This window comes from Fistularia commersonii, chromosome 13, assembly GCF_037954325.1.
Source record: "Fistularia commersonii isolate RoL2024-O1a breed Wild chromosome 13, RoL_Fcom_v1.0, whole genome shotgun sequence".
Classification (NCBI taxonomy): Eukaryota; Metazoa; Chordata; class Actinopteri; order Syngnathiformes; family Fistulariidae; genus Fistularia; species Fistularia commersonii.
Genome location: NC_141296.1, coordinates 3235779 through 3253725, shown reverse-complemented (window position 1 = coordinate 3253725; position 17947 = coordinate 3235779). Strand labels below are relative to the sequence as shown.

Sequence of the window (17947 nt, the reverse complement as noted above, 5' to 3'; positions counted from 1 at the left end):
ACTGCTCAAAAAAATGAAGGGAACATTTAAACAACACAATGTAACTCCAAGTTAATCAAACTTGTGTGAAATCAAAGCGTCCACTTTGAAAGCAACACTGATTCATGTTGACTTGTTTTAAGGACATTAAATCAAAGTAGGATCAGCCTGTCATGTGTTTTTCCACTTTAATTTTGAGTGTTACTCCAAATTCTGACCTCCATGGGTGTAAACATTTGATTTTCATCGACAATTTTTGTGTGATTGTGTTGTCAGCACATTCGACAATGTAAAGAACAAAGTATTTGATACAAATATTTCATTCATTGGGATCTAGGATGTGCTATTTAAGTGTTCCCTTCATTTTTTTGAGCAGTGTATATAATGAGGAAAGCTGCTATGTATTGTGCAAAAAGGTCTTTAAAACTTATCCTCATAAATCTTTTGTGTTTTTTCTGTGCTGTTTGTTGTTTTTGTTTATTTGCTGTTGTGCTGCACACTTTTTCTAATCATGGACTTGAAGATCAAATAACCAGCCATCTTTAATTTTAGTGATGTCCATCTCCATAAGATGTGATGATTGAAAGAGTTGTGCAAACAAATGTCATAAATAGTTGACTGAAAATGTCTTGGCGTTTGGTTCCTTTCAATATTAACGATGTGAAATGAGGATTAGTGGTATGGATAATAAATTAAGGAATTAATGGATTTGATTTAAAATTTTAAAAAGATAATGTATACACTTTCATTTAAGCTGAATGATTACTTCAATGTTTCTGCAGTGACATTTTTCCAAATGACCAAGCCACTCAATCGAGTAAGAAACATCTTCAAGTGAAGAAATTCATGTGCAATTGCCACAACAAGAAGATATTGAAAAGAATTCACCATGACCTGGATGACAAAAACCTCAACACAGTCTAGTGGGGACAAAATCTGTAGATGGTGATTGAATCAAACGACAGCACAAGTTTGACCACAGACAAAACATATTTAAATTCTAAAATCCATTAGCCAGTGTAGGATAGGATACAACAACGACGCCAGGCTGTGGACAATAAAACTTATGCTGTGCTGTGGAGATGGATTTCTATGTGTACCTGCTTAAAATGGTGATCGCAAAAGGTGATTTGCATAACTCATACCAAATACTGCCATATGAACAACAATATATCTCAGGTATAATCGGAATATACCACCACAACGCTCCACGTTATTTCATTTGTCCAGGAAAGATACACAACTTCAAACTAAACCAGCAATACTTGAATGCGTAACACCATCAAACACCCAGGTCACAGTTTTAAACTTCCACATGTATGTCCACGATCATTTGGTGTAAAGTTAGAAAGATAAATAATTTACCTCTTCAGAAGTCTTCCTCCTGTCAGGGAGCACCAGAGTGTTGGCCTGGCTGCCCGGGACTATAGTAGATCCTATACTCATCCTGGGTCCCACTAACATGTAGCGTTTGTCTCCAGATCTGTACTGGATGCTGTGACACAGTGTCCCATCATAGTTGGCGTCTTGTAGATATTTAGAAGTATAGTCCGTGGATTTAGAACACTGCATTGCGATCAACACCACGATACTGATGACAAAGAGCACTGAGACTGAGCCCAAAGTTATCATCAGGTAAAAAGTCACGTTGTCGTCTTCGTCGACTTTGGCCGAACTTTTGACGTCGGAAGCGGCAAAAGCCTCTTTGGGCTCCACGACTTTGACAAACACGGTAGCTGTTGCCGAGAGGGAAACGTTGCCGTTGTCTTTGACCAGTATGACCAGTTTATGCTCGGCCTCGTCCGTCTCCGTGAAGGAGCGCAGCGTTCTGATCTGTCCTGTATAGCGGTCCAAAACAAACAGACTGTGCTCAGTGACTTCCTGCAGCGAAAACAGTAACCAGCCGTTATATCCTATATCGGCGTCGTAGGCTCTGACTTTAGTCACCAGGTGTCCTGCGTTCACATTGCGGGGAATCTCCTCCACGCCTTCGGCAGAGCCGTTGGAGCTGAGCGGATACAGGATGACCGGAGGGTTGTCGTTCTGATCCAGAATGAACACCTTCACCGTCACATTGCTGCTCAGTGCTGGACTTCCAGAGTCAGTGGCAACAACTTGGAACTGGAAGGTCTTCACTGACTCAAAGTCAAAACTCTTCAGCGCTGAAATCTGTCCGTTCTCAGGATTAATGTTTAAATATGTTGACATTTTTCCTTGACTGTTCTCCTCCCTAGCTAAATGATAACTCAGTGCAGCGTTTTCATTTAAGTCTTTATCTGCAGCAGTCACTGAGAAGATGGCGTTTCCTGCAATGTTATTTTCTACCAGGTAAATTTCAACTGGATTCGTGAGAAAGTGAGGAGTGTTATCATTTACGTCTGATACCTCAATACTCAAAGTCTTCAATGTGGAAAGAGGACGCTGACCACAGTCCGTTGCTGTTATTGTTACATCGAATTGCGAAACAAATTCTCGATCCAGAGCAGTTTTAAGGACCAACGAATACATATTATCTTGATAGGATGGTTTCAGTTCGAATGGGACATTTTCTGAAAGACTGCATATTACTTTGCCATTCAGACCCACGTCTTTGTCTGAAACACTGATCAGAGAAATCACAGTTCCAGGTTTTGAATCTTCAGGTATCATTTCTAAAAGGGGCGTCACTTCTATTTTAGGTTGGTTGTCATTTTCATCAAGCACCTCAATAATCACCCTACAGTTACTACTCATTGGAGGCTGTCCTTTATCAGTTGCATGAACGTCTAACTTGTAAATATTGTCTTTCTCAAAGTCAATTTTACCTATAACTTTTACCTCACCGGTGTCTTTGTCCAAGAGAAACATATCAGATACTTTCACATCTATTTCACTCCCAAAATAATATTCAATATCTCCATTAGATCCCTCATCCAGATCTACTGCTTTAACCTGGATCACTTTAGTTTCAGCATTCACATTTTCAGCTATGGTTACAGAATATACCTCTTGGTCAAATATTGGAGCATTATCATTTGAGTCCAAAACAGTAACTGTGACGTTCATGGTTCCTGATCTCGGCGGATTTCCACCATCCACTGCTGTCAGAATCAGGCTATGCTCATTTTGCTTTTCTCTATCTAGCGTCTTTTGCAAAACCAAAAATGGTATTTTATCCTTTCCCCTTTCTCGAATTTCGATACTAAAATATTCATTGTGATTTAGTTTATAAACACGCACCGTATTGATACCGACATCCGGGTCTCGGGCCGTGGGTAACTGGAAGCGTCTGCCGGGGAGGGTGGACTCCGAGATTTCCAAGGTTTTCTCTTCTTCGTTAAAACTGGGCGAGTTATCGTTCACGTCGATGATTTCCACAGCAACGTAGTGTATCTCCATGGGGTTCTCGGCCACCAGCTTGAGGTTGATCACGCACGGCGACATTTTTTCGCACATCTCCTCTCGGTTGATATTTTCACGCACGTACAAGACACCATTGTTCTGGTGGAGTCCGAACGGAACCTCTTCGGTCCCCGACACGATACGAAACCGTCTCTCCTCCAGTGAAATGACGTCCATCCCGAGGTCCTTGGCCACATTTCCCACGACGGATCCCACTTTGACTTCCTCGGCGACCGAGTATTTGATCTGGGCTGAAACGAGTTCCCAACAGCTGAGCGCCGCGTAGAGACAGAGGGCTACCCGCCACTGCCGTGTTCCTCCTCTTTGTCCTCTTGCTCCCATGGTTCCAGTCTATCGTTTCACCCCGACCCACTCGTGAATCACAGAGAGACAGCGGTCTGATCTACGAGCTACAAAGCTAAGAAACAGACCATAACCTTGCGAGGAAAAGCCAAAAATCCACAACGGCGACAGCCAACTGTGCTGAAGGCACTGTCTCTTCGACAAAGATCCGAACAAAACCCCGATCGTAAGGGGAAGGGCCAACAGCACGCAGTGCATCACAACTGTACAGTATATGCCGATATGACACTGACACCCTGTGGCTGAGACTCATGATGCTGCTACTTTGGTCTATTTTCGATTTGAACACAAATCCGCTGTATGTTTGTTTCGTTTTTTTTTATTATTTACTGCGATACAAGACAGCTTATCCAGTCATTTCAGAGATCAAATACACAGCAAAAACCTATTTTGATGTTGATGTGTATCAACATTTATTTGATGTTCATATTAATTGACCACGAATTGTTGGTATTGATAATAAATTAATGAATGAATTTTGTGTATATTTTAAAAGATCATGAAACACTCATGTTTGCATTCAAGCTAAATAATTCCTACAATGTTTCTGCAGTGACATTTTTTCCAAATGACCAAACCACACAGTCTAGCACTAATTGACTGCAAATCGTGAATTTGTCTCTTTGTGGAGGTGTTATGTTTGTTTGTTTTGCTGTTACAAAACACAGGTTATCCAGCACTCAACGTCACAGATTAATGATCGACAGGGAATCAAGTATCCACAATATTTTTTTTACATGTATGCTTAGTAAGGAAAGGTCTCAGTTATTGTGCAAAAAGATCTTTAAAAATTATTTACATTCATATTTTGTTTCTTTCTGTGTTGTTTGTTGTTTTGTTTCTTTACTGTTGTGCTGCACACTTTTTCCAATGATCGAATTCTAACATCAAATATCCAGCCATCTTAAGTTTAGTGATATTAATTTCCATAAGATCTGGTCATTGAAAGAGTTGTGCAAACCAAATGTCATGAATAATTGACTGAAAATGTCTTGGCGTTAGGTTCCTTTCAATTTTGAAATGATGTGAAACAATGATGAGTGGTATGGATAATAAATGTAGGAATTAATGGATTTAATAGATTTGCAAAAAGATAATGAATCCACTTTCATTAAAGCTGATTCCTGATGATTAATGATTACTTCAATGTTTCTGCAGTGACATTTTTCCAAATGACCAAGCCGTACTGTCGAGTAAGAAACATCTTCAAGTGAAAAAATTCAAGTCCAGTTGCCACAAAAAGAATATATTGAAAAAAATTCACCATGACCTGAATGACAGAGAACCTGCATTCACAGTCTTGTAGGGACAACATCTGTGGATGGTAGTTGAATAAACCAAAAGCACAAGTTTGACCACATCCACAACATATTCAAATTATAAAATCCATTTGCCAGAGTAGGATAGGATACAAATACGATGCCAAACCGTGGACAATAAAACTTCTGCTGTGCTGTGGGGATGGATTTCTTTGAGTACCTGCTTGAAACAGGTGCTCGCAAAAGATGATTTGCAGAACTCAGATCAAATACTTCCATATGAACAACTACCAGAATATAATCAGGTATAATCAGAATCAAACAACTGCAACGCTCCACATTTTTTCATTTATCTAGGAACTAGGCAATGTAAAAACTAAACCAGCAATGCTTGAATGCATAACGCCATCCAACACCCAGGTCACAGTTTTAAACTTGCTCATGTATGTTCAGCATCTTTTGGTGTAAAGACAGAAAGATAAATGATTTACCTCTTCAGAAGTCTTCCTCCTGTCAGGGAGCACCAGAGTGTTGGCCTGGCTGCCCGGGACTATAGTAGATCCTATACTCATCCTGGGTCCCACTAACATGTAGCGTTTGTCTCCAGATCTGTACTGGATGCTGTGACACAGTGTCCCATCATAGTTGGCATCTTGTAGATATTTAGAAGTATAGTCCGTGGATTTAGAACACTGCATTGCGATCAACACCACGATGCTGATGACAAAGAGCACTGAGACTGAGCCCAAAGTTATCATCAGGTAAAAAGTCACGTTGTCGTCTTCGTCGACTTTGGCTGAACTTTTGACGTCGGAAGCGGCAAAAGCCTCTTTGGGCTCCACGACTTTGACGAGCACAGTAGCTGTTGCCGAGAGGGAAACGTTGCCGTTGTCTTTGACCAGAATGACCAATTTATGCTCGGCCTCGTCCGTCTCCATGAAGGAGCGCAGCGTTCTGATCTGTCCTGTATAGCGGTCCAAAACAAACAGACTGTGCTCAGTGACTTCCTGCAGCGAAAACAGTAACCAGCCGTTATATCCTATATCGGCGTCGTAGGCTCTGACTTTAGTCACCAGGTGTCCTGCGTTCACATTGCGGGGAATCTCCTCCACGCCTTCGGCAGAGCCGTTGGAGCTGAGCGGATACAGGATGACCGGAGGGTTGTCGTTCTGATCCAGAATGAACACCTTCACCGTCACGTTGCTGCTCAGTGCTGGACTTCCAGAGTCAGTGGCAACAACTTGGAACTGGAAGGTTTTCACCGACTCAAAGTCAAAACTCTTCAGCGCTGAAATCTGTCCATTTTCCGGATTAATGTTTAAATACATTGACATTTTTCCTTGACTGTTTTCCTCCTGAGCTATATGATAACTCAGTGCAGCGTTTTCATTTAAGTCTTTATCTGCAGCAGTAACGGAAAAGATGGAGTTTCCTGCAATGTTATTTTCCACAAGGTAAATTTCAACTGGATTCTTGAGAAATTGAGGAGTGTTATCATTTACGTCTGATACCTCAATACTCAAAGTCTTCAGTGTGGAAAGAGGAGGCTGACCACAGTCGGTTGCTGTTATTGTCACTTCATATTGCGAAAAGGATTCTCGATCCAGAGCAGTTTTAAGAACCAACGAATACATATTATCTTGATAAGATGGTTTCAGTTCAAATGGGACATTTTCTGAAAGACTGCATATTACTTTGCCATTCAGACCCACGTCTTTGTCTGAGACACTGATCAGAGAAATCACTGTTCCAGGTTTTGAATCTTCAGGTATCATTTCTAAAAGGGGTGTCACTTCTATTTCAGGTTTGTTGTCATTTTCATCAAGCACTTTTAATATTACCCTGCAGTCACTTTTCATTGGAGGCTGTCCTTTGTCAGTTGCATGAATGTCTAACTTATAAATATTGACCTTCTCAAAATCAATTTTTCCCTTAACTTTGATTTCACCAGTGAATTTGTCCAAGAGAAAAATATCATATATTTTTGGATCAAGTTCACTTCCGAAAGAATATTCGATATCTCCATTGAATCCCTCATCTAGATCCACTGCTTTAACTTGGATCACTTTGGTTTCAGGATTGATATTTTCCGATATTGTCACGGTATATATTTCTTGTTCAAATACTGGAATATTATCATTGGAATCGAGAACAGTAACTGTGACGTTCAGGGTTCCTGATCTCGGCGGATTTCCACCATCCACTGCTGTCAGAATCAGGCTATGCTCATTTTGCTTTTCTCTGTCTAGCGTCTTCTGCAAAACTAAATATGGGGTTTTGTCCTCTCCTCTTTCTCTAATGTGAACAGTAAAATATTCATTGTGATTAAGTTTATAAACACGCACCGTATTGATACCAACATCCGGGTCGCGGGCCGTGGGTAACTGGAAACGGATACCGGGCAGGGTGGACTCCGAGATCTCCAGCGTTTTCTCTCCTTCGTTAAAACTGGGCGAGTTATCGTTCACATCGGTGATTTCCACAGCAATGTAGTGTATCTCCATGGGGTTCTCGGCCACCAGCTTGAGGTTGATCACGCACGGCGACGTTTTTTCGCACACCTCCTCTCGGTTGATATTTTCACGCACGTACAAGACGCCATTGTTCTGGTGGAGTCCGAACGGAACCTCTTCGGTCCCCGACACGATACGAAACCGTCTCTCCTCCAGTGAAATGACGTCCATCCCGAGGTCCTTGGCCACATTTCCCACGACGGATCCCACTTTGACTTCCTCGGCGACCGAGTATTTGATCTGGGCTGAAACGAGTTCCCAACAGCTGAGCGCCGCGTAGAGACAGAGGGCTACCCGCCACTGCCGTGTTCCTCCTCTTTGTCCTCTTGCTCCCATGGTTCCAGTCTATCGTTTCACCCCGACCCACTCGTGAATCACAGAGAGACAGCGATCTGATCTACGAGCTACACAGCTGCGACACAAACCATCATTTTGCGGGAAAAAGCCAAAAATCCGCAACGGCGACCGCCAACTGTGCTAAAGGCACTGTCTCTTCGACAAAGATCCGAACAAAACCCCGATCGTAAGGGGAAGGGCCAACAGCACGCAGTGCATCACAACTGTACAGTATATGCTGATATGACACTGACACCCTGTGGCTGAGACTCATGATGCTGCTTCTTTGGTCTATTTTCGATTTGAACACAAATCCCCTGTATGTTTGTTTCGGTTTCTTATTATTTACTGCGATACAAGACAGCTAATCCAGTCATTTTCAGAAATCAAATATGCAACAATATCCTATTTTATTGTTGTGTATCTCCATGTGATTTGCAGCTCATATGAAATGTGCAAAAGTAATTTTCATTAAAACTAAGTCTTAGCCCTGTTTTTTTTTTCAATATAATCATGATTAAACACAATGATTTTTGGTATGGATAAGAAATGAATGAATGTTAAACAACATTTTAAAGGGGAATGGGTAAAAATTATGCCTCAATTCAATGCATATGATTTTTTTCGATCATGCACAAAATGTATTTCTGAAATGTAATCAATAATCTATCAGAAAGACAATCAGCATATGGCACTTATATCAACCTACAACAGGAACCTCAAAAGAGACAAATCTTAACTAAATTCAAAACTCTATCTGCCACAGTAGAACAAGATATGACGATGACTCAAAGCCATGGACAATAAAACATATTCAGTGCTGTGGAGATAGATATCCATGTTTACCTCCCCAAAAGAGGTGCTAACAACTGATGATATGCATAAGTCATTCCAAATACTGCAGTACGAACAACATGTCTCACATATCATGAAAATATATTCACACACAGTTCCACATTATTCCCATCCATCCATCTTCTGCTGTTTATCCAGCGTCAAAGGGGATGCCTTCCTATCCCAGCTCACATCAGGTGAGAGGCAGGGTTCACCCTGAACTGGTCACCAGTCATTGCAAAGTCACATATACAGACAGACAACCATTCTCTCATTCAGGACAATCACCCTGCACTGATGTGATTAGAAGCGGTCCGGGTTCAGCACCATGGACAGAGGAAACTACAAGCTTCTTTTGCTGAGTGGTTTTCAAATTCCAACATTTCCTCGTAACTATGAAAACAAAAAATTGGAAATGGTAGTGGCAGCGTATTAGCCTTTTATTTGGATCTAAACAAAAGAGCATGATAATTAATATAATTATTGCATATTTGTTCAAGTCCAGTTGCCACAACAAGAAGAGTTTGACAAGAATTCATCATGACCTAGATGACTGAGAACATCTGCACATAGTCTAGTAAAAACAAAATCTGTAGGTGGTAGTCGAATCGACCTAAAGTACAAGTTTGATAAGACAAAACACATTTAAATTCTACAATCTATTTGCCAGAGTAGAAGAGGATACATATATCTCAAAGCTGAGGGGCAATGAAACTAAGCGGTGCTGTTGAGATGGATTTCATTGTGTATCTGAATGAAAGATGATGTGCACAACTCATAAATACTGCCATATGAACAACATATCTTGCGTATAATCAGAATATACCACCACAAAGCTCTGCATTATTTCATTTATCCAGAAACTAGGCAATGTAAAACGATTGCCAGCAATGTTTGAATGCATAACATCATCAAACACCCACGACAGTTTTAAACTTGCTCATGAATGTTCAGCATCTTTTGGTGTAAAGTTAGAAAGATAATAATTTACCTCCTCAGAAGTCTTCCTCCTGTCAGGGAGCACCAGAGTGTTGGCCTGGCTGCCCGGGACTATAGTAGATCCTATACTCATCCTGGGTCCCACTAACATGTAGCGTTTGTCTCCAGATCTGTACTGGATGCTGTGACACAGTGTCCCATCATAGTTGGCGTCTTGTAGATATTTAGAAGTATAGTCCGTGGATTTAGAACACTGCATTGCGATCAACACCACGATACTGATGACAAAGAGCACTGAGACTGAGCCCAAAGTTATCATCAGGTAAAAAGTCACGTTGTCGTCTTCGTCGATTTTAGCCGAACTTTTGACGTCAGAAGCGGCAAAAGCCTCTTTGGGCTCCACGACTTTGACAAACACGGTAGCTGTGGCCGAGAGGGAAACGTTGCCGTTGTCTTTGACCAGAATGACCAGTTTATGCTCGGCCTCGTCCGTCTCCGTGAAGGAGCGCAGCGTTCTGATCTGTCCTGTATAGCGGTCCAAAACAAACAGACTGTGCTCAGTGACTTCCTGCAGCGAAAACAGTAACCAGCCGTTATATCCTATATCGGCGTCGTAGGCTCTGACTTTAGTCACCAGGTGTCCTGCGTTCACATTGCGAGGAATCTCCTCCACGCCTTCGGCAGAGCCGTTGGAGCTGAGCGGATACAGGATGACCGGAGGGTTGTCGTTCTGATCCAGAATGAACACCTTCACCGTCACGTTGCTGCTCAGAGCTGGACTTCCAGAGTCAGTGGCAACAACTTGGAACTGGAAGGTTTTCACCGACTCAAAGTCAAAACTCTTCAGTGCAGAAATCTGTCCATTTTCTGGATTTATATTGAGGAAAGATGCCATTTCATTTTGATTTCCTTCTCTTGCTATGCGGTATGAGATGACTGCATTATCATTGATATCATTATCCCTTGCACTTACAGAGAATAATGACGCCCCAGCAATATTATTCTCAATCACATATAACTGTAAAGGATTTTGTTCAAAATGTGGACTGTTGTCATTTACATCTGATATCTGAAACTGAATTGTTTTTACAGTGGATAAGGGCGGCTCACCACAGTCGGTGGCTTTTATTGTTATCTCATAATGTGCCACGTCCTCTCGATCCAGAGCCTCCGTAGTGACAACTGAATATATGTTCTCCTTGTAAGACGGCCTCAGTTCAAATGGTGTGTTCTCAGTAATGCTTGAGACTATCTTTCCATTCACACCTGAATCTTTATCCTTCACACTGATGAGAGAAATTACAGTTCCAGGTTTGGAGTCCTCAGACACTGTGTTAGACAGTGAAGTGACTTGTATCTCTGGTGGATTATCATTAACATCTATGATCTTTATAATGACTCTGCACTCACCTGTCAGAGGAGGTGTTCCTTTATCTGAAGCCTCAATGTCCAGTTTGAAAACATCGTTTTCTTCGAAGTCAATCGGTCCTTTCACTCTTATTTCTCCAGATAAATTGTTCAATTGAAAAGTATCATATAGGTTTTTCCTCAAGGATTTTACTAGGTTGTACTCAATTTCCCCATTAAATCCTTCATCGGGATCTGTTGCATTCAATTTAAATATCACAGAGCCAACTGGAATATTTTCCTGTATTTCAATTTGGTAAACATCCTTACTAAATACCGGACGGTTATCATTACTGTCCAGAACAGTAATGGTAACATTCAATGTTCCAGAGCGCTGAGGTTTACCTCCATCCACTGCCGTCACGATTAGTGAATGTTTATTTTTGATTTCTCTATCTAAAGGTTTCTTCAGCACTAAAAAAGGTATTTTCTCTTCATCGCTCTGGCGGATATCCACCTCAAAGTGCTCGTTTGGAGGCAACGTGTAGGTGCGGATAGAATTGATGCCAGCGTCCGGATCATTTGCGGCTGGAAGCTGGAATCGTTTTCCTGCAAATGTCTGCTCGCCTATTTCAAAGGTTTGTTCTCTTTCGGGAAAACTCGGGGCGTGATCGTTCACGTCGGTAATCTCCACAACTGCATAATGGATTTCCAAAGGGCTTTCCACTATGACTTTGAGCTCAACCACACAGGCGCTGCGTCCCTGACAGAAACCATCTCTGTCGATCTTCTTGTTGACATACAGAACTCCAGTCTGGTCACTCACGTCAAAAAACGCATCCTTGGTTTCTGAAACGACGCGGAGCCTCCGATCGCTCAGCGAAGCGACGTCAAGGCCGAGATCCTTCGCAACGTTTCCGACAACGGTTCCCTCTTTCACTTCTTCGGCGACAGAGTACCGTATTTCCGCCAGAGCCCGGTTTGCAGAAAGCAGCAGGAGAACCACACAAAAGGAGATCCAGGAGAAACCCCTCGTCCGAGGAGGTCTTTCAGTGCGCATCGCTGCACGGCAACAAAATCCACTTTCCACGATCAGCAGGTTTTCCAGCAGATCTTTTTCTGTCCAGACGGGTTTTGCAGCGAGGCTTCAAACACGATTCGAACGGCGACGGGCGAAAGTCAGACACGGTGTCCGTTATATCCACGGCAAACAAAAGGTTTCGGAGGGGAGGGACGGGCTGATTCCGCTGTTTCCCGATGTAACACTGACACCCAGAGGAAAAAGGGGCGGTCTGACGTTTTGCTGGCTGGACGTGCGCGTGCGCGTGCGGATGTCAATCACATAAGTCCATTGAGGACAATATGGTTATCAGTTTTGGGATCAACCTCCGGTCACTTACTTCAATTTCCTCATCAAAATATTGATTTACAGGATATTTAACTGATGCCACGAAGATTTAACCAAAATACACATCTGTCAACACCTGGCAACCATTCACCATCCATCTATCCATCTTCTGCCACTTATCCTGCACTCAGGGTCATGAGGGATGCTGGAGCCTGTCCCAGCTGCCATCGGGTGAGATGCGGGTTTCACACTGGGCTGACCTGCAGTCAATCACAGGACCACTTACACAGACAGACATTCACTCACTCATTCAGGGAAATTTTTTCACATTTTTTTTCAAATAAATATGCTGTATGTTTTTGGACTGTGGGAGGAAACCCACTCATACACAGGGAGAACATGCAAACTCCAAAAAGAAAGGTCCCCTTGTCTGAAACAAACCAGGGACAACCATCACCTCAGATGCCAATTCAGTGGTTAAAAATAACTGTAATAAAAAGGAATCCAAAGAATCATTCATGATGCAGGTGACAAAAAAAACAACAAAAACTGTTACAACACAAGATATTGATGTAATAAATATAGGTGAGTTATCCTGATCTATATTGATCACCATGAAAATGCATCAGTATCTTGACTTTGACCCAACAGCGATGTGATCAGAAGCCGTCTGGGTTCAGCACCATGGACAGAGGAAACAACGAGCTTCTTTCACACAGTGGTTTTCAAATTCCTACATCTCTGACAAAAACAACATCTTGGAAACAGTTGAGGCAGCATAATAGCCTTTTGTTTGGATCTAAACAAAAGAGCATGATGATAATTATAATTATTGCTTATTAGCTCAAGTCCAGTTGCCACGACAAGAGTTTGACAAGACACCACAATTCACCATGACCTGGATGACTGAGAACATCCACGCAAGGTCTGGTGGAAACACAATCTATAGGTGGTAGTTGTATCAACCTAGAGTACAAGTTTGACAACAGACAAAACACGTTTAAATACTCATGCTGATTTTCGAGAGGAAAATATAATACAACTACGACTCAAAGCCATGGACAACAACGTTTACGCTGTGAGGTGGATATGAATTTCATTTTTACCTGTGTGAAACAGGATCTCACGGAGGATGATTTACAAAACTCAGAACAAGTGCTGCCATATGAAGACAACATATCTCATGATAATCAGAATATACCACCACAAAGTCCAAAATTATTTAATCTATCCAGAAAAATTCGGCAACCAAAGACCAGCGATGCTTGAATCCATAACATCATCAAACAGCCATGTTTGAGTTTCATACTTCTCATGTATGTCCATCATCTTTTGGTGTAAAGAAAGAAAGATAAATGATTTACCTCTTCAGAAGTCTTCCTCCTGTCAGGGAGCACCAGAGTGTTGGCCTGGCTGCCCGGGACTATAGTAGATCCTATACTCATCCTGGGTCCCACTAACATGTAGCGTTTGTCTCCAGATCTGTACTGGATGCTGTGACACAGTGTCCCATCATAGTTGGCGTCTTGTAGATATTTAGAAGTATAGTCCGTGGATTTAGAACACTGCATTGCGATCAACACCACGATACTGATGACAAAGAGCACTGAGACTGAGCCCAAAGTTATCATCAGGTAAAAAGTCACGTTGTCGTCTTCTTCAGTTTTTGCTGAACTTTTGACATCGGAAGCGGCAAAGGCCTCTTTGGGCTCAACGACTTTGACGAGCACGGTAGCTGTTGCCGAGAGGGAAACGTTGCCGTTGTCTTTGACCAGTATGACCAGTTTATGCTCGGCCTCGTCCGTCTCCGTGAAGGAGCGCAGCGTTCTGATCTGTCCTGTATAGCGGTCCAAAACAAACAGACTGTGCTCAGTGACTTCCTGCAGCGAAAACAGTAACCAGCCGTTATATCCTATATCGGCGTCGTAGGCTCTGACTTTAGTCACCAGGTGTCCTGCGTTCACATTGCGGGGAATCTCCTCCACGCCTTCGGCAGAGCCGTTGGAGCTGAGCGGATACAGGATGACCGGAGGGTTGTCGTTCTGATCCAGAATGAACACCTTCACCGTCACGTTGCTGCTCAGTGCTGGACTTCCAGAGTCAGTGGCAACAACTTGGAACTGGAAGGTCTTCACTGACTCAAAGTCAAAACTCTTCAGCGCTGAAATCTGTCCGTTCTCCGGATTGATGTTTAAATACGTTGACATTTTTCCTTGACTGTTCTCCTCCCGAGCTAAATGATAACTCAGTGCAGCGTTTTCATTTAAGTCTTTATCTGCAGCAGTGACGGAAAAGATTGAGTTTCCCGCAATGTTATTTTCTACCAGGTAAATTTCAACTGGATTCTTGAGAAATTGAGGAGTGTTGTCATTTACGTCGGATACCTCAATACTCAAAGTCTTCAATGTGGAAAGAGGAGGCTGACCGCAGTCTGTTGCTGTTATTGTTACGTCATATTGTGAAACGGATTCTCGATCCAGAGCAGTTTTAAGAACCAGCGAATACATATTATCTTGATAAGATGGTTTCAGTTCGAATGGGACATTTTCTGAAAGACTGCATATTACTTTGCCATTCAGACCCACGTCTTTGTCTGAAACACTGATCAGAGAAATCACAGTTCCAGGTTTTGAATCTTCAGGCATCATTTTTAAAAGGGGCGTCAGTTCTATTTCAGGTTTGTTGTCATTTTCATCAAGCACTTTTATTATTATCCTGCAGTAACTGCTCAGTGGAGAATGTCCTTTGTCAGTTGCATGAACGTCTAAATTATAAACATTGACCTTCTCAAAGTCGATTTTCCCCTTAACTTTTATTTCACCAGTGTTTTTATCCAAGAGAAACATATCATATATTTTTGGGTCAATTTCACTTCCGAAATAATATTCAATATCTCCATTGGATCCCTCATCCAGATCTACTGCTTTAACCTGGATCACTTTAGTGTCAGCATTCACGTTTTCAGCTATGCTTACAGAATATACCTCTTCCTCAAATGTTGGATTATTATCATTTGAATCGAGAACAGAAACTGTGACGTTCAGGGTTCCAGATCTCGGCGGATTTCCACCATCCACTGCTGTCAGAATCAGGCTATGTTCATATTGCTTTTCTCGATCCAGCATCTTTTGTAAAACCAAAAATGGTATTTTTTCCACTCCTCGTTCTTGAACTTGTACACTAAAATATTCATTTTGATTCAGTTTATAAACACGCACCGTATTGATGCCAACATCCGGGTCGCGGGCTGTGGGTAAGTGGAAGCGTTTACCGGGCAGGGTGGACTCCGAGATTTCCAACATTTTCTCTCCTTCGTTAAAACCAGGCGAGTTATCGTTCACGTCGATGATTTCCACAGCAACGTAGTGTATCTCCATGGGGTTCTCGGCCACCAGCTTGAGGTTGATCACGCACGGCGACATTTTTTCGCACAGCTCCTCTCGGTTGATATTTTCACGCACGTACAAGACACCATTGTTCTGGTGGAGTCCAAACGGAACCTCTTCGGTCCCCGACACGATACGAAACCGTCTCTCCTCCAGTGAAATGACGTCCATCCCGAGGTCCTTGGCCACATTTCCCACGACGGATCCCACTTTGACTTCCTCGGCGACCGAGTATTTGATCTGGGCTGAAACGAGTTCCCAACAGCTGAGCGCCGCGTAGAGACAGAGGGCTACCCGCCACTGCCGTGTTCCTCCTCTTTGTCCTCTTGCTCCCATGGTTCCAGTCTATCGTTTCACCCCGACCCACGCGTGGATCACAGAGAGACAGGGCCCTGATCTACGAGCTACACAGCTGCGACACAAACCATCATTTTGCGGGAAAAAGCCAAAAATCCACAACGGCGACAGCCAACTGTGCTGAAGGCACTGTCTCTTCGACAAAGATCCGAACAAAACCCCGATCGTAAGGGGAAGGGCCAACAGCACGCAGTGCATCACAACTGTACAGTATATGCCGATATGACACTGACACCCTGTGGCTGAGACTCATGATGCTGCTTCTTTGGTCTATTTTTGATTTGAACACAAATCTGCTGTCTGTTAGTTTTGTTTTGTTTTTTGTTGTTTATTGCGATACATCAAAGCTTATCCAGTCATTTCAGAGATTAAATATACACAATATCCTATTTTAAGGTATTTCTGTATCACATGTGATTTGAAGCTCATATGATTCGTGCCAGACAAATTTAAATGAAACTATACAGTCTTGGCCTTGCGGCATATTCCTGGGTTCCATATAATAGAAATCTAATTAAAAATAGGGATCATTGGTGTGGATAAAAACAATCAATAAATGTAAAAGAAAATTTAAGAAGGTAATGGATAATTACTATTCTTTGGCTTAAGATGAATGATTAGCCCCACATTTCTCAAGTGCAAAATTTCCAAATAACTAAAATGCATACTGCAATCGAGAGGAAACACAATCAACAGACAGTAGTTTTATCAACCTACAACAGAAGCTTGATCATAAATGAATCACAACTAAATTCAAAACTATCTGCCACAGTAGAACAAGACATGACTATGGCTAAAAAGCCATGGACAATAAAACATACGCAGTGCTGAGGAGATAGATTTCCATGTTTACCTCCCTAAAAGAGGTGCTCACAACTGATGATATGCTCAAGTCATTCCAAATACTGCAGTACAAACAACATGTCTCGCATATCAAGAAAATATAATCACAAAAAGATCCACATAATTCCCATCCATCCATTTTCTGTTGTTTATCCAGGGTCAACAGGGATGTTGGAGCGTATCCTAGCTCACATCAGGTGAGAGGCAGGGTTCACCCTGGACTGGTTGCAAGTCATTGCAGGGACAACCATTCTCTCATTTGGGGCAATTTTCCCCATATTTTAGAATTAACCTGCTACATTCTTTTTTGACTATGGGAGGAAGCCCAATCAGACACAAGGAGAACATGCAAACTCCACACAGAAAGGTCCCCTTGTCTGAATCAAACCATGGACAACCATTACCTCAGTTGCAAATTCAGTGTTGTCAAAGATAATTGGAATAAAAAGGAATCCAAAGAATCATTCATGATGCAGGTGAGGAAAAAAAACTGTCACAACACGAGATACTGATGTCATAAATATAGGTGAGTTATCTTGTCTTTGACCCAACAGTGATGTGATCAGAAGCGGCCTGTGTTCAGCACCACGGACAGAGGAAATCACAAGCTCCTTTTTCAGAGTGGTTGTCAAATTCCAACATTTCCATACGAAAATGACAACTTGGAAACAGTTGTGGAAATATGTTAGCCTTTTGTTGGAGTCTAGACAAGAGAGCATGCTAATTAATATCGTAATTGCATATTTGCTCAAGTCCAGTTGCCATGACAAGAAGAGTTTGACAAGAATTCACCATGACCTGGATGACTGAGCACATCCACAGAGACTAGTCGAAACATAATCTGTAGATGGGAGTTGTGCCCAACGAAAGCACAAGTTTGACAACAGACAAAACACATTTAAATTCCAAAATCCATTTGCCAAAGTAGAATAGCATACAACTATGACTCAAAGCTTTGGACAATTAAACCCATGCTGTGCTGTGAGGATGGATTTCATTGTGTACCTATGTGAAACAGGTGCCCACAAAAGATGATTTGCATAACTGAAAACAAATACTGCC

General features: G+C 42.1%; 1 protein-coding gene and 3 pseudogenes across 2 annotated transcripts; all 4 read right to left on the bottom strand.

Moving 5' to 3' along the window:
- Positions 1-1323: 1323 nt before the first annotated feature.
- Positions 1324-3705, bottom strand: LOC147227574 (protocadherin alpha-8 pseudogene; annotated as a pseudogene). Its single transcript, XR_015106998.1, has one exon. The product of XR_015106998.1 is annotated as a protocadherin alpha-8 pseudogene (transcript).
- A 1726-nt stretch (positions 3706-5431) lies between these two features.
- Positions 5432-7834, bottom strand: LOC147227573 (protocadherin alpha-8 pseudogene; annotated as a pseudogene).
- Positions 7835-9605: 1771 nt separating this feature from the next.
- LOC147227572 (protocadherin alpha-3-like) lies at positions 9606-12011 on the bottom strand. The gene has a single exon (XM_086157688.1). The coding sequence runs from the start codon at positions 12009-12011 to the stop codon at positions 9606-9608; it is 2406 nt and encodes an 801-aa protein (XP_086013814.1).
- A 533-nt stretch (positions 12012-12544) lies between these two features.
- LOC147227571 (protocadherin alpha-8 pseudogene) lies at positions 12545-16021 on the bottom strand (annotated as a pseudogene).
- Positions 16022-17947: the final 1926 nt, after the last annotated feature.

Excerpts from the sequence above, each read along its gene's own strand:
- LOC147227572 (XM_086157688.1), bottom strand. The coding sequence starts at position 12,011 with ATGCGCACTGAAAGACCTCCTCGGACGAGGGGTTTCTCCTGGATCTCC.